General features: G+C 42.7%; 1 protein-coding gene across 8 annotated transcripts in view; it reads right to left on the bottom strand.

Moving 5' to 3' along the window:
* Positions 1-13041, bottom strand: part of dock3 (dedicator of cytokinesis 3) — a 966938-nt gene that overhangs the window by 80671 nt on the left and 873226 nt on the right. For all 8 annotated transcript variants that reach the window (XM_063067780.1, XM_063067785.1, XM_063067784.1 and 5 more), the window contains 2 exons: positions 12810-12896; positions 6831-6935 (listed from right to left, as the gene is read on the bottom strand). In XM_063067780.1, coding sequence (XP_062923850.1) covers positions 6831-6935; positions 12810-12896 — 192 coding nt within the window. The remainder of the gene's footprint in view (positions 1-6830; positions 6936-12809; positions 12897-13041) is intronic.

The raw sequence follows: 13041 nt of genomic DNA, 5'->3' as shown, positions 1-13041 counted from the left end.
AAGGACATCAGTCTCTTGGAAAACTAGCACCTGCAAGACCTTCTGTAGACTGCATGGCCTCCCAACTTGGAATTATATTGCTGCCCCTTTGTTATCACTGGGTCTGAATGCTGGATCTCCCTGCCCAACAGCATCCTGGTCTTCACCAGAAAGACTGCAATAGTTTAAGAAGTTGGTTCACATTGCCTTTTCAAGAACAGCACCAAAATCCCAGCAAATCTGCACATACAGCCATAGGATCATGACTAGATCAAACGGAAGAAACATCCAGTAGGTTAGAAAGTATCTGTGCAAACAGAATCAGTACTAAGATTTCAGGATGAGTAATTTTTACTACAACTGCACAGTACTGTATGTATTAAATACAGGTCAAGTGGATAGCCAGAGACGTGTTCCCAGGGCAGCAGTGGCTATACTAGGGAGCTAATTTTAAGGTACTTGGAGGAAAGTATAAGGGGGATGTCAGAGATGGTTTTTTACACAGAGATTGGTGAGTGTGTAAAACACCCTTCCAGTGGTGATGGCAGAGCCAGATACATTAGGGATATTTAAGAAACTCTTACATAGGACATGGATGATAAAAGAATGGAGGGCTATGTAGGAGGGAAGGATTAGATTGACCTTAGAGTGGGTATTTGCATTTGTATTTATTTTATTTCTTACATCCAAAGGAGTAAAAATCTTTATGTTGTGTCTCCACCGCAATGTACAAGCAATAAAGAGGGGAAGTGTTGGAGGATATTGCCGAAACACTAAGATCATATACATCAATGTTTTGTATACATGTATGTACAGTCAGATATGCAATCAGCTCAATGTGTATTGATAAATCTGATGGGCTGGTGAAAGAAGCTGTCCCAGAGCCTGTTGGTCCTGGCCTTAATGCTGCAGTACCATGTGGGGGCGTGCCAGGGGCACTCGACCAGGGGCCCTGGTCGACTGGTCGGCAACTTGGCCGGCTCCCCCACCGGACTTAGTCTGGTGAGGAGGGTATGAGGACACCCAGCAGGACTGAAAAAAACAAGACCTGACAAAGGGTGGGTGAGCCAATGGCCATCTTGCGTGGAAGAGATTAAAGCCTCACCGCGTATCTATGAATTGTATGCTATGCACCTCGTTAGAAGAGACATGATGAACTTGGGCGCTGCACCGTGTGCCTGTACCTGCCCAAGGCCTCCGCCTAAGGAAGGGCCGAGCTCGAAGAAGCGGCCGCGGCTGGAGGCCAACATGGCCTCGGGCTCGAGTTCGACGGGGGCAGTGCCAAGGCAGCCAGCGAGAACAAACTGGAGGAGAGGCTGTACTCAGTTCTGTCACAAGATCGAAGAAGATGGTGGTGCAGAGCTGCCAACCTTGGATTCGAGACAGCACCCATGACTGACTGACTGACTGACTGACTGACCATTTGCCAGGAAGAAGCAGCTGAAACAGTTTGTGTTGGGGTGGCTGGAGCCCCAACACAAACTCTGGGCCCTTTTTATGCACCTGCTGCTGTAAATATCCTGAATAGAGTAAAGTTCACATCCACAGAAGTGCTGGGCTGTCTGCACCATTCTCTGCAGTGCCCTGTGATTGAGGGTAGTATAGTTCCCGTACCAGGTGATGACGCAGGCACTCAGAACGCTCTCAATGGTGCCCCTGTAGAAAGTCCTGAGGATTTAGGGCCTCAGGTCAAACTTCTTCAGAGGGGCTGTTGTGTTTTTTTTCAACCACACAGCCGTTATGTACAGTCCAGGTGAGATCTTCGGTGATGTGTATGCTAAGGTACCTGAAACTACTCACCCTCTCAAGTACAGTCCTATTGATGTCAATAGGAGCTAAATTGTCTCCGTCCCTCCCATAAACCACGATCAACTCCTTTGTTTTTTCAACAATGAGGGAGAGGTTGTTTTCTTAGCACCACTGTGTAAGGGCATTGACTTCTCCTCTGTAGGAATTAAGGCCTATCTTCAAATTTGATCAGCAGATTGGAGCTGTGCATGGCTACACAGTTGGGTGTATATGGAGTACAGGAGAGGGCTCAGGACACAGCCCTGAGGGGCTCCTGTTTTGAGGGACGGAGGTGAGGGAGCTCATCCTTACCACCTGCCAGTGATCCAACAGGAATCTAGCTGCACAAGGCGGAGGGTAGGCCAAGGTTTCTGAGCTTCTTGCCGAGCCTGGTTAAAAGGTCAGCATAACATTGTGGCCAAAAGGCTTGTACTGTGCTGTAGTGTTCTTTATTCTACTTCAGGCACCATTTTCCTGCTCTTTCCCCATATCACTTGATCCTTTCAATATTAAAATACCTATTGATATTTATCTTTTGAGTGCAGTCAATGGCTGTGCCTCAACAGCCCTCCAGCCTGGAGAATTCCAAAGTTCGCCACCTACTGCTAAATGAAACTTCTCTTCACTCGGGCACTAAATGGCTTAGCCCCTAAAGTAACATTGTGATGTTGCTTTTTGACTCCTCAGCTAGGAGAAATATCTCCTCTGCAACCAGTCTGTGCAGTACTACAGGAGTTTTAAATGAAATCTTCTTTAATTCTGACATGGCATTGTTGCCATCACTAGGACTTGGTTGAAGGACAGCAGGACTTAAATTGTGGCTTTCGTTTGTTGAGACCAGGAACAGGTATACAAGATGCAGTGCGGTGAGACCAGAGATGCTTTTAATGATTTATCAAGACAGGCAGGAGATGAGAAGGAGGATTTGGTGTCATAAAACAGTTTTTAAAACTTGAAATGAAGTCATTAGGTGAAAAAATGCAGCACTATCCTAGTATCATCAAAACATACAGTGAAATCTTGCATACCTCTATCAAGTCACCCCTCATCCTCCTTCGCTCCTTGGTACAAAGGTAATTGATAAATCTCTCTGTACTAACTACATTCAACCACTAGAGAGAGATCTACCCACAAGGAATGCAAAAGAAATTATATCTGGTTTCAATGTATGAACAACAACAGATGAATATTCAATATATTTGTACACTGAAAATACATAATTTCCAGCAGAAAATATATAGTAGCTGCAACCAACTCTAACTGATACAGAGAATATTCCCTCTGCTAAAGAAAAATCACAGGTATTCATGCAGAGACCAATTATTATTAGGCAGACGCGTGATCAGGTTTATCTAAAGAGCTAGATAAGACCATAAGATCATAAGATATAGAAGCAGAATTAGGCCATTTGGCTCATTGAGTCTGCTCCACCATTTCATTATGGCAGATCCATTTCCCTCTCAGCCCCAATATCACCATAACCCTTCCTGTGCTGGCTAATCAAAAACTTATCAACCTCTGCCTTAAATACTGTATACTCAATGACTAGGCCTCCACAGCTGCCTGTGGCAAAAATTTCCCCTGATCCACCACTTTCTGACTAAAGAAATTCTTCCTCATTTCCATTCTAAATGGACATTTCTCTATACTGAGGCTGTGTCTTCTGGTCTTAGACCCCCACACCACAGTTATCATCCTCTCCACATTCACTCTGTCGAGTCCTTTCAACATTTGGTAAGTTTCAATGAGATCCCCCCACCCTTTGCTCTAAATTCCAGTAGGTACAAACCCAGAACCATCAAATTCTCCTCATATGAATCATCTTCGTGAACCTCCTATGAACCCTCTCCAATATCAGCACATCCTTTCTTAGATAAAGGGCCCAAACTGCTCACAATATTCCAAATGAGGCCTCACCAGTGCCTTATAAAGCCTTAACATTACACCTTTGCTTTTATATTCTAGTTCCCTCAAAATGAATGCTAACATCGCATTTGTCTTCTTCATCACAGACTCAAGCTCCAAATTAGCTTTTAGGGAATCCTGCATGAGGACTCCCAAGTCCCCTTGCACCTTTAATTTCTGAATTTGCTCCCCATTTAGAAAATCCTCTATGTTTTTATCCCTTCTACCAAACTGCATCACCATACTGACACCCTTGCTGACACTGTATTCCAATTACCTCTTTTTTGCCCATTCTCCTAATCTGTCCCAAGTCGTTCTGTAGCCTTTCTGCTTCCTCAACACTACCTGCCCCTCCACCTATTTTTGTATCATCTGCAAACTTGGCCACAAAATCATCAATTCCGTCATCCAAATCATTGACACATAACATAAAAAGAAGCAGTCCTGACACAGAGCGCTGTGGAACACCACTAGTCATGGGCACCCAACCAGAAAAGGCTCCCTTTATTCCCACTCTTTGCTTCCAGCCAATTAGTCAATTCTCTATCCATGCTAGTATCTTTCCAGTAATACCACGGGCTCTTAACTTGTTAAGCAGCCTGATGTGTGGCATCTTGTCAAAGGCCTTTTTAAAATTCAAGTACACAACACCCACCGATTCTCCATTGTGTATCCTACATATTACTTCTTCCAAGAATTTCAAAAGATTTGTCAGGCAACATTTTCCCTTAAGGAAACCATGCTGACAATGGCCTATTTTATCATCTGGTCCAGGTGCTTTATCTACCTTCAGACCTTTCAGTTTCCCAAGCACCTACTCCTTAGTAATGGCAACTTCACTCACTTCTGCCCCTTGACACTCCTGAATATCCAGCATACATGTAATGATGCAGCTCTATAAAACTCTGGTTAGGCCACACTTGGAGTACTGTGTCCAGTTCTGGTCACCTCACTATAGGAAGGACGTGGAAGCATTGGAAAGGGTACAGAGGAGAATTACCAGGATGCTGCCTGGTTTAGAAAGTATGCATTATGATCAGAGATTAAGGGAGCTAGGGCTTTACTCTTTGGAAAGAAGGAGGATGAGAGGAGACATGATAGAGGTGTACAAGATAATAAGAGGAATAGATAGAGTGGATAGCCAGCGCCTCTTCCCCAGGGCACCACTGCTCAATACAAGAGGACATGGCTTTAAGGTAAGGGGTGGGAAGTTCAAGGGGGATATTAGAGGAAGGTTTTTTACTCAGAGAGTGGTTGGTGCGTGGAATGCACTGCCTGAGTCAGTGGTAGAGGCAGATTCACTGGTGAAATTTAAGAGACTACTAGACAGGTATATGGAGGAATCTAAGGTGGGGGCTTATATAGAAGTCAGGGTTTGAGGGTCGGCACAACATTGTGGGCCGAAGGGCCTGTACTGTGCTGTACTATTCTATGTTCTATACTCTATACTGCTAGTGTTTTCCAGAGTGAAGACTGATTCAATTTATCCACCATTTCCTTGTACATAACGTACAGAAGCACTGAGACACACTGATTTTCCCTGCCTCAGGCTCAGCAAAGTAGGCTGCATTTCTACCTCTGGAGCTGCAGTTTGCCTGAAGGGCTTAAATTATGGGGAATAATCTGTGTATGCTGATTGATCATGTGGGATAACAAAAAATGGTGATGGTTAGGGTAGGTAAATTGGTTTTTTATTGTTACAAGTACAGTGAAAATCTTGACCTGCACACTGTTTATACATTATCAATTCATTATAACATTGCATTGAAGTATTGAAGCTAAAACAATAAGAGTGCAGAATAAAGTATTAGATTTACAAAGAACGTGCACTGCAAGTAGTCAATAAGGTCCAAGGTCATAATGAGATAGGTTGTGAAGTCAAGAGTCCATGCAGAAAAGAGTGCAATCAAAAAGGATATTTGAGTGTGGGGAGAAAGTTTTCAATGTAAAACGAGGTGCAGTAGATGACATGCGTGTTTAAGGCTCAACAGGCATCAAGGCTGAAGCACTGATAAGGTGAAACCCATTTTTCCAGGGCAGATGATTCCTCCAGGAACAGAAACGGCTTTTCTCATTAGCGTCAACGAAAATGGATTTCATAAGGAAAGAAGTCACAAATTAATTCACTTGGGAAAGAAAGGATGAGAGATTTATCGAGTGCTGTCTTATGTGAATAGAAGGGGTAAGATTTTGATTCAGACAGCATGTAGCGTTAGGAGGTGTGGGTGCTAGTGTCCTGTTTGAAGATAAAAGGGAGGGTTCAATGGAGATTTAGGATAGAAATGTGCGTTTCAATGAAATGAAGCTGGCGATGGGAATGTGGTATTTAATGAAGAGAGACTGGTAATGGGAATGTGGTAGCAATGGACTGAGTCTGAGGATGGCAGTGTGGGATTCAATGGAGAGGGTGCAGTAGAGCTGGGTAAGAGAGTTGGAACTGAGTAACGTGACACTGTTACATGAATTATCCAGAGATTCTTGTGATCGAGATTTGTGCGCAATGTAATGAAAAATGGGAATGTCGAATTTGGTGTAGTGATACCAGGAGTGAACTTGTGTCTTTATCAGATCAGGAGGGAATTAGTGCAACCAAACGAAACATGATAATGTTAATTTTCTGCTTTATTTTCTTGCTCTATTCCCAAGTTATTTCCCCCATATTCCCATCAACTCTCTCTTGATTCCACTACTCACCTACACACAAAGGATAAGTAATTGTAGCCAATTAACTTCCCAATCCACACTTTGGATCTGGGAGGAAATTGGAGCACCTAAAGAAACACTCACAGGCGGGCAGAACATGTGAATTCCACAAAGGCAACACCAGAGGTCAGGATTGAACAGGGTCGAGCAGTGAGGCAGAAGCTCTACAGCTGCATCATTGTGTAGTCCCTGCTACCCCATTGCTGAATGGCCACCTTTACTTTCTGAAGTAAAGAGCGCTTTCTGAACAATAGAATACAATATTTATTTTATTTTGAGATACAGATCAGTAACAGCCCTTACAGCCCAACGAGCCCATGCTACCCAAATGACCAATTAACATGAAAACATCAAATGTCCATTTCTCTCCACAGATGGTGCCTGACCTATTGAGATTTATGTTTTTAAAAAAATTTTACATTTGCAAGGATACCAACAATCTGTACTTCACTCACCCGCAGATAGAATGGAAACTTCCTGCCATAAAATCCAACCCTGAAGAACTCTGGTTCTAGGCGCTGCTGCTCTAGTATATTGTCATAATATGCAGCTTCCATTTTCTGTTAAGAGAGGCAAAAAGTATTGGTTAGGAATGAATCACTGAACATGGCAAATTTGTTAAATTTGAAGTCTCAAGAGAAAAAATACGTGAAGAACATTCTTGTAGAATGTTTAAACTATGTTTCTCTCTGACAGCCAAACCTCAGCTGTTATCATCTTCAGCTCTGAGAATCTTGAACTCAAAATATTGGTAGGCTCCTCTGTGCTGTACTGAGGAAGGGTTGAAACATAGGAAGCACCATCTGTTCCCTGAGGTGAATAGAGTTGTGTGATAGAGAATTATCCCTGGTGTCATTCAATAAATATAACCAAAAAGAGTATTATTTGATAATTATCACATTTTTATGGTGAGAATTTCTGACATGATTTCCTGCATTATCGCAGTAACTGCACTTAAGCAATGTTGACATCGGAACGGAGGGCACTGGAGTTCGAGCCTGGAATTCAGGATTCTGTCATTGGCTAGTCCGGGGATCAATGCCAAGGAGTGAGGACCAGAGGCCTGTTCTGAAGTTGGAGAACTGTTCATGTGTGGGTGGGAGGAAAGGGACTTGTTTTGTTGCCTATTGTATTCCGTTTTGGTGTGTTCTGTGTTGTCCTGCCAAGCATCCTGGGAATTCTATGTTGATGCTGAAATGTGTGGCAATACTTAAGGACTGCTCCCAGCCCATCCTCAGGATGCATTTCACAGTATGTTTCTATGTACATGTGGTAAATAAATCTGAATCTGAAAGTATGTTTTTGGTCATAAAGTAATTTGGCATGTACTAAATTAAGAAGCACAAACTGGAAATACAAGGCTTTCAGCTTGTCTTCCTTAAGCATTGATTCTGGGGTACAAATACACAAGTACTGCTCATTCTTCAGCCTCTTCAACCACTCTACTAATTTTCATGTGACAATCCAGAGCAGCGTTCATAAGGCAGGCCATCAGTCATGAGCGTCAGCATCAGGCCTCGATCCACTGTCATTCCAAATTCACTACAGTAGCATTTACTTGAGCCCATTCCATAACTTAGTAAAGATATGGATGATTTGGAAACAGAGAAACATAGAAAACCTACAGCACAATGTAGGCCCTTTGGCCCACGATGCCGTGCTGAACGTGTACTTATTTTGGAAATTACCGAGGGTTATCCATAGCCCTCTACTTTCCTAAGCTCCATATACCTATCCAGGAGTCTCTTAAAAGATCTTATTGTATCCACCTCCACCAGCGTTTCTGACAGCCCATTCCATGCACTCACCACCCTCTCTGTAAAAAATTTGCCCCTCACATCTCCTCTGTACTTACTTCCAAGCACCTTAAAACTGTGCCCTCTCATGCTAACCATTTCAGCCCTGGGAAAAAACCTCTGACTATCCACACGATCAATCCCTCTCAATATCTTACACACCTCTATCAGGTCACCTCTCATCCTCCGTCGCTCCAAGGAGAAAAGGCCAAGTTCACTCAACCTATTCTCATAAGGCATGCTCCCCAATCCAGGCAACATCCTTGTAAATCTCCTCTGCACCCTTTCAATAGTTTCCACATCCTTCCTGCAGTGAGGTGACCAGAACTGAGCACAGTACTCCAAGTGGGGTCTGACCAAGGTCCTATAAAGCTGTAACATTATCTCTCAGCTCTTAAACTCGATCCCACAGTTGATGAACGCCAATGTACAGTATGCCTTCTTAACCACACAATCAACCTGTGCAGCAGCTTTGAGTGTCCTATGGACATGGACCCCAAGATCCCTCTGATCCTCCACACTGCCAAGAGTCTTACCATTAATGCTATATTCTGCCATCATACTTGTCCAACCAAAATGAACCACCTCACGCTTATCTGGGTTGAACTCCACCTGCCACTTCTCAGTCCAGTTTTGCATCCTATTGATGTCCCGCTGTAACCTCTCACAGCCCTCCACACTATCCACAACACCCCCAACCTCTGCGTCATAAGCAAATTTACTAACCCATCCCTCCATCTCCTCATCTAGGTCATTTATAAAAATCACAAAGAGAAGGGGTCCCTGAGGCACACCACTGGTCACTGACCTCCATGCAGAATATGACCCATCTACAACAACTTTTTGTCTTTTGTGGGCAGCCAGTTCTGGATCCACAAAGCAATGTCCCCTTGGATCCCATGTCCCCTTACTTTCTCAATAAGCCTTACATGGGGTAACTTATCAAATGCCTTGCTGAAATTCATATATACTACATCTACTGCTCTATCTTTATCAATGTGTTTAGTCACATCCTCAAAAAATTCAATCAGGTTTGTAAGGTATGACCTGCCTTTGACAATGCTGACTATTCCTATCATATATGCCTCTCCAAATGTTAATAAATCCTGCCTCTCAGGATCTTCTCCATCAACTTACCAACCACTGAAGTAAGACTCATTGGTCTATAATTTCCTGGGCTATCTCTACTCCTTTTCTTGAATAAGTGAATAACATCTGCAACCCTCCAATCCTCCAGAACCTCTCCTGTCCCAATTGATGATGCAAAGATCATTGCTAGAGGATCAGCAATCTCCTCCCTTAATTCCACAGTAGCCTGGGGTATATCTCATCTGGTCTCAGTGACTTATCCAACTTGATACTTTCCAAAAGCTCCGGCATGTCCTCTTTATTAATGTCTATATGCTCAGGCTTTTCAGTCCGCTGTAAGTCATCCCTACAATCATCAAGATCCTTTTCCGTAGTGAATACTGAAGCAAAGTATTCATTAAGCATCTCCGCTAACTCCTCCGGTTCCATACGCACTTCTTCACTGTCACACTTGATTGGTCCTATTCTCTCACGTCTTAATCTCTTGCTCTTCACATACCTGTAGAATGCCTTGGGGTCTTCCTTAATCCAGCTTGCCAAGGCCTTCTCATGGCCCCTTCTGGCTGTCCTAATTTCATTCTTAAGCTCCTTCCTGCTAGCCTTATAATTTTCTAGATCTCTATCATCACCTAGTTTTTTGAACCTTTCATAAGCTTTTCTTTTCTTCTTGGCTAGATTTACAACAGCCTTTGTACACCGTGGTTCCTGCACCCTACTATCCTTACCCTGTCTGATTGGAATGTACCTATGCAGAATATCCCCCTGAACATTTGCCACATTTCTGCTGTTCATTTCCCTAAGAACATCTGTTCCCAAGTTATACTTCCAAGATCCTGCTTGATAGCTTCATATTTTCCCTTACTCCAATTAAATGCCTTCCTAATTTGTCTGTTCCTATCCCTCTCCAATGCTATGGTAAAGGAGATAGAAATATGATCACTATCTCCAAAATGCTCTCCCACTGAGAGACCTGACACCTGACCAGGTTCACTTCCCAATACCAGATCAAGTGCAGCCTCTCTTCTTGTAGGCTTATATACATATTGTGTCAGGAAACCTTCCTGAACACACCTAACAAGCAGCACCCCATCTAAACCCCTTGATCTAGGAAGATGCCAATCAATATTTGGGAAATTAAAATCTTCCATCACAACGACCCTGTTATTAGTACACCTTTCCAGAATCTGTCTCCCTATCTGCTCCTCGATGTCCCTGCTACTATTGGGAGGCCTTTACAAAACACCTAGTCGAGTTATTGACCCCCTCCTGTTCCTAAACTCCACCCACAGAGAGACTCAGTAGAGATTATTTCCGACCCAGTTTTCCCAACATTATTTACAACATTTAATGAACAAAAATCTTTCTTGGATTTGGAAATAAATGTGACTTAGCACCTGTTTCAGAAGCCAGTCCCACATTTCTCCCATCTCTTTACTCCTAAAAGGCCTAGCTCAAATTATTGACTTTGCTCCATAAGTAGAATTTCCCAGTCAATGGAAATAATTTCCTCAATCTGCTCTATTACTTTATGTTAATATCTTGAGAATTTCTGAACAGTGATCCATTAAAATTTTAGGGAGTACATCCTTAATTTATGATTGCAAAGTTCAGATATCATTCTAGTTAGTCTACTGTGCAATTCCTATAAGGAAACTGATATCCTTCCTAAATACATGAGATTCTGCAGATGCTGGAAATCAGAGCAACACACACAAAATGCTAGAGGAACTCAGCAGGTCAGGCAGTATCCCTGGAAGGGAATACACAGTTGATGTTTCAGACCCGGTCTTGATGAAGGGGATTGGCTTGAAATGTTGAACATTCATTCCCTTCTAAATATGCCCAACCTGCTGAGTTCTTCCAGCATTTTGCATAACATCCTTCCTAAACTGTAGTGTCTAGAGCTGTTCTCAGTTCTCCAGCTGCAATCTAATCTGCAGTGTAATTCAACCATGCTTGTCTGCCAGATGTCTTGATATTAAAGACTGACATTCCATTAGCGTTTTGATTATTTTCTGTGCCTGTACATGTGCCTGATATTTTAATGGCTATATACATGAAGCTCTGAGGCTTTATGAACTTTAATTGCATCTAGCTTTCCACTATTTAAGAAGTTCTCTGCTCTAACCCTTTCAGAAATATTGTTTGTCATAGTTGCATCCACTCACATAATACAGTGATAATCTAATAGTCTGCATTCCGATGTTGTTATCCAATGCTGTCTCTCCGAGAATTTGAATTCAGGACTTCTAGCCCATCATCTGTTTATAAGTACTGCGAATAGATATGGCCTCAGTACAGATTGTTTGTCGGATCCTGCTGGTTAGATTATGCCAAAATGATAATTATCTCTCCTCTCCTGCCACTTGCTCTACTTCTTATATGGGTCAATAAACTGTCTTGAGTATTGTGAGTTTCAAACCTTTAGCTAATGGTCTTGACTAATCCCTCTGGACATTTACATAGAACACTACAGGCCCTTCTGTCACAATGTTGAGCCAACCTTTTAACCAACTCTAAAATTAATTTAACCTTCCCTCCTACGTAGCCCTCCATTTTTCTCCCATCTTGTTCAGAATTACATGAAAAAAGGAAAATGTGGTTGAAAAATAATTAAGGTACAGACTGGTTATTACTGATTTCAAATTAGTTATGTTTTGTGAAAAAGTTGATATGAATGCATTTTATGAAAAGATAAAAATTGATAGACTATTCCTCAGCTGAACCACAATAAATACCAAAATATTCATTTTGTTTATGGCTTTGTATAAAAGGTGAGTATAATCAAATAGTGCCAAGCTGCGGTCTCCATCAAATTTGTGGCTCAGATTTTACTGTTTTTTTAATTAGCGGGGATGTTTTGGAGGCGGGGGAGTGGTGGTCAGGTTGGGTAGTTAGAGATCAGGTTAGGGTTTAGAGACAGGGATGTGGAGGAGTTAGAGGTCAGACTGGAGCCTAGACTTTCACTCCGCACTCCAAGGCCAGCGACATGGATTGGTGGCAAAGGACACCCATGGATGGCGGGCTGTCCCAGCTTAGTGGTCGCAGGATTGGATGTCTGTGTGAGCAAGATGAATGAGGGCCAGAGTTTAAGCCTGGAGTTTGGGATCCTGTCATTGGCCAGCCTGGGCTCAGTGGAGAAAATCGAAGCCCAAGAGTCAACTGGAACACTGGACGTTAAATCCCAAAGCCTGGAAACTAGAGGCTCAGAAACCTGTCCTGGATTTGGAGGACGGTGTGTGGCGTGGGTGGAAGGGAGGAAATGAGTTTGTTTTGCTGTTGTTCTGTTTCTTGTTGAGTTCTGCGTTATTTTGTTGAGCACTGAGGGCACCTTATGTTGGTGCCAGGGTGTGTGGCAACACTTGGGGGCTGCCTCCAGCACATCCTTAGATCGTGCTCGTTGGAAATGCATTTCACAATATGTTTCAATGTGCATCTGATAAATAAATGAATTTGAATTTTCATCTTTTTATATATCTCCATCATTGATGTTATTTACCAGGAATGTAGTCTGGGTTGTTACCTTTGTAATGACTTTGCAGTACATACCCGAATCCAGCTGAGACTGTGGTAATCATAGAAGACCTCGTACTGACTGGCCAGTTCCCGACAGAGAGGGATCCCAAACTCCCAGCACTAAACAAAAAAAAGGAAAAAATCAATTCAATGCAAATTTTAAAATGTTCAAGGATGTCATCACTGGAAGAAAGGCTAGTTCTACCAGTACTTTACTCAATAATTCAAAAATTGTGAAAGCACAGTATGCCTGGAATACCAGTGG

The sequence above is a fragment of the Mobula hypostoma genome, chromosome 15, assembly GCF_963921235.1.
Source record: "Mobula hypostoma chromosome 15, sMobHyp1.1, whole genome shotgun sequence".
NCBI lineage: Eukaryota > Metazoa > Chordata > Chondrichthyes > Myliobatiformes > Myliobatidae > Mobula > Mobula hypostoma.
The sequence above is the reverse complement of the archived record's forward strand: the minus strand, read 5'-3'. Positions and strand labels throughout refer to the sequence as shown.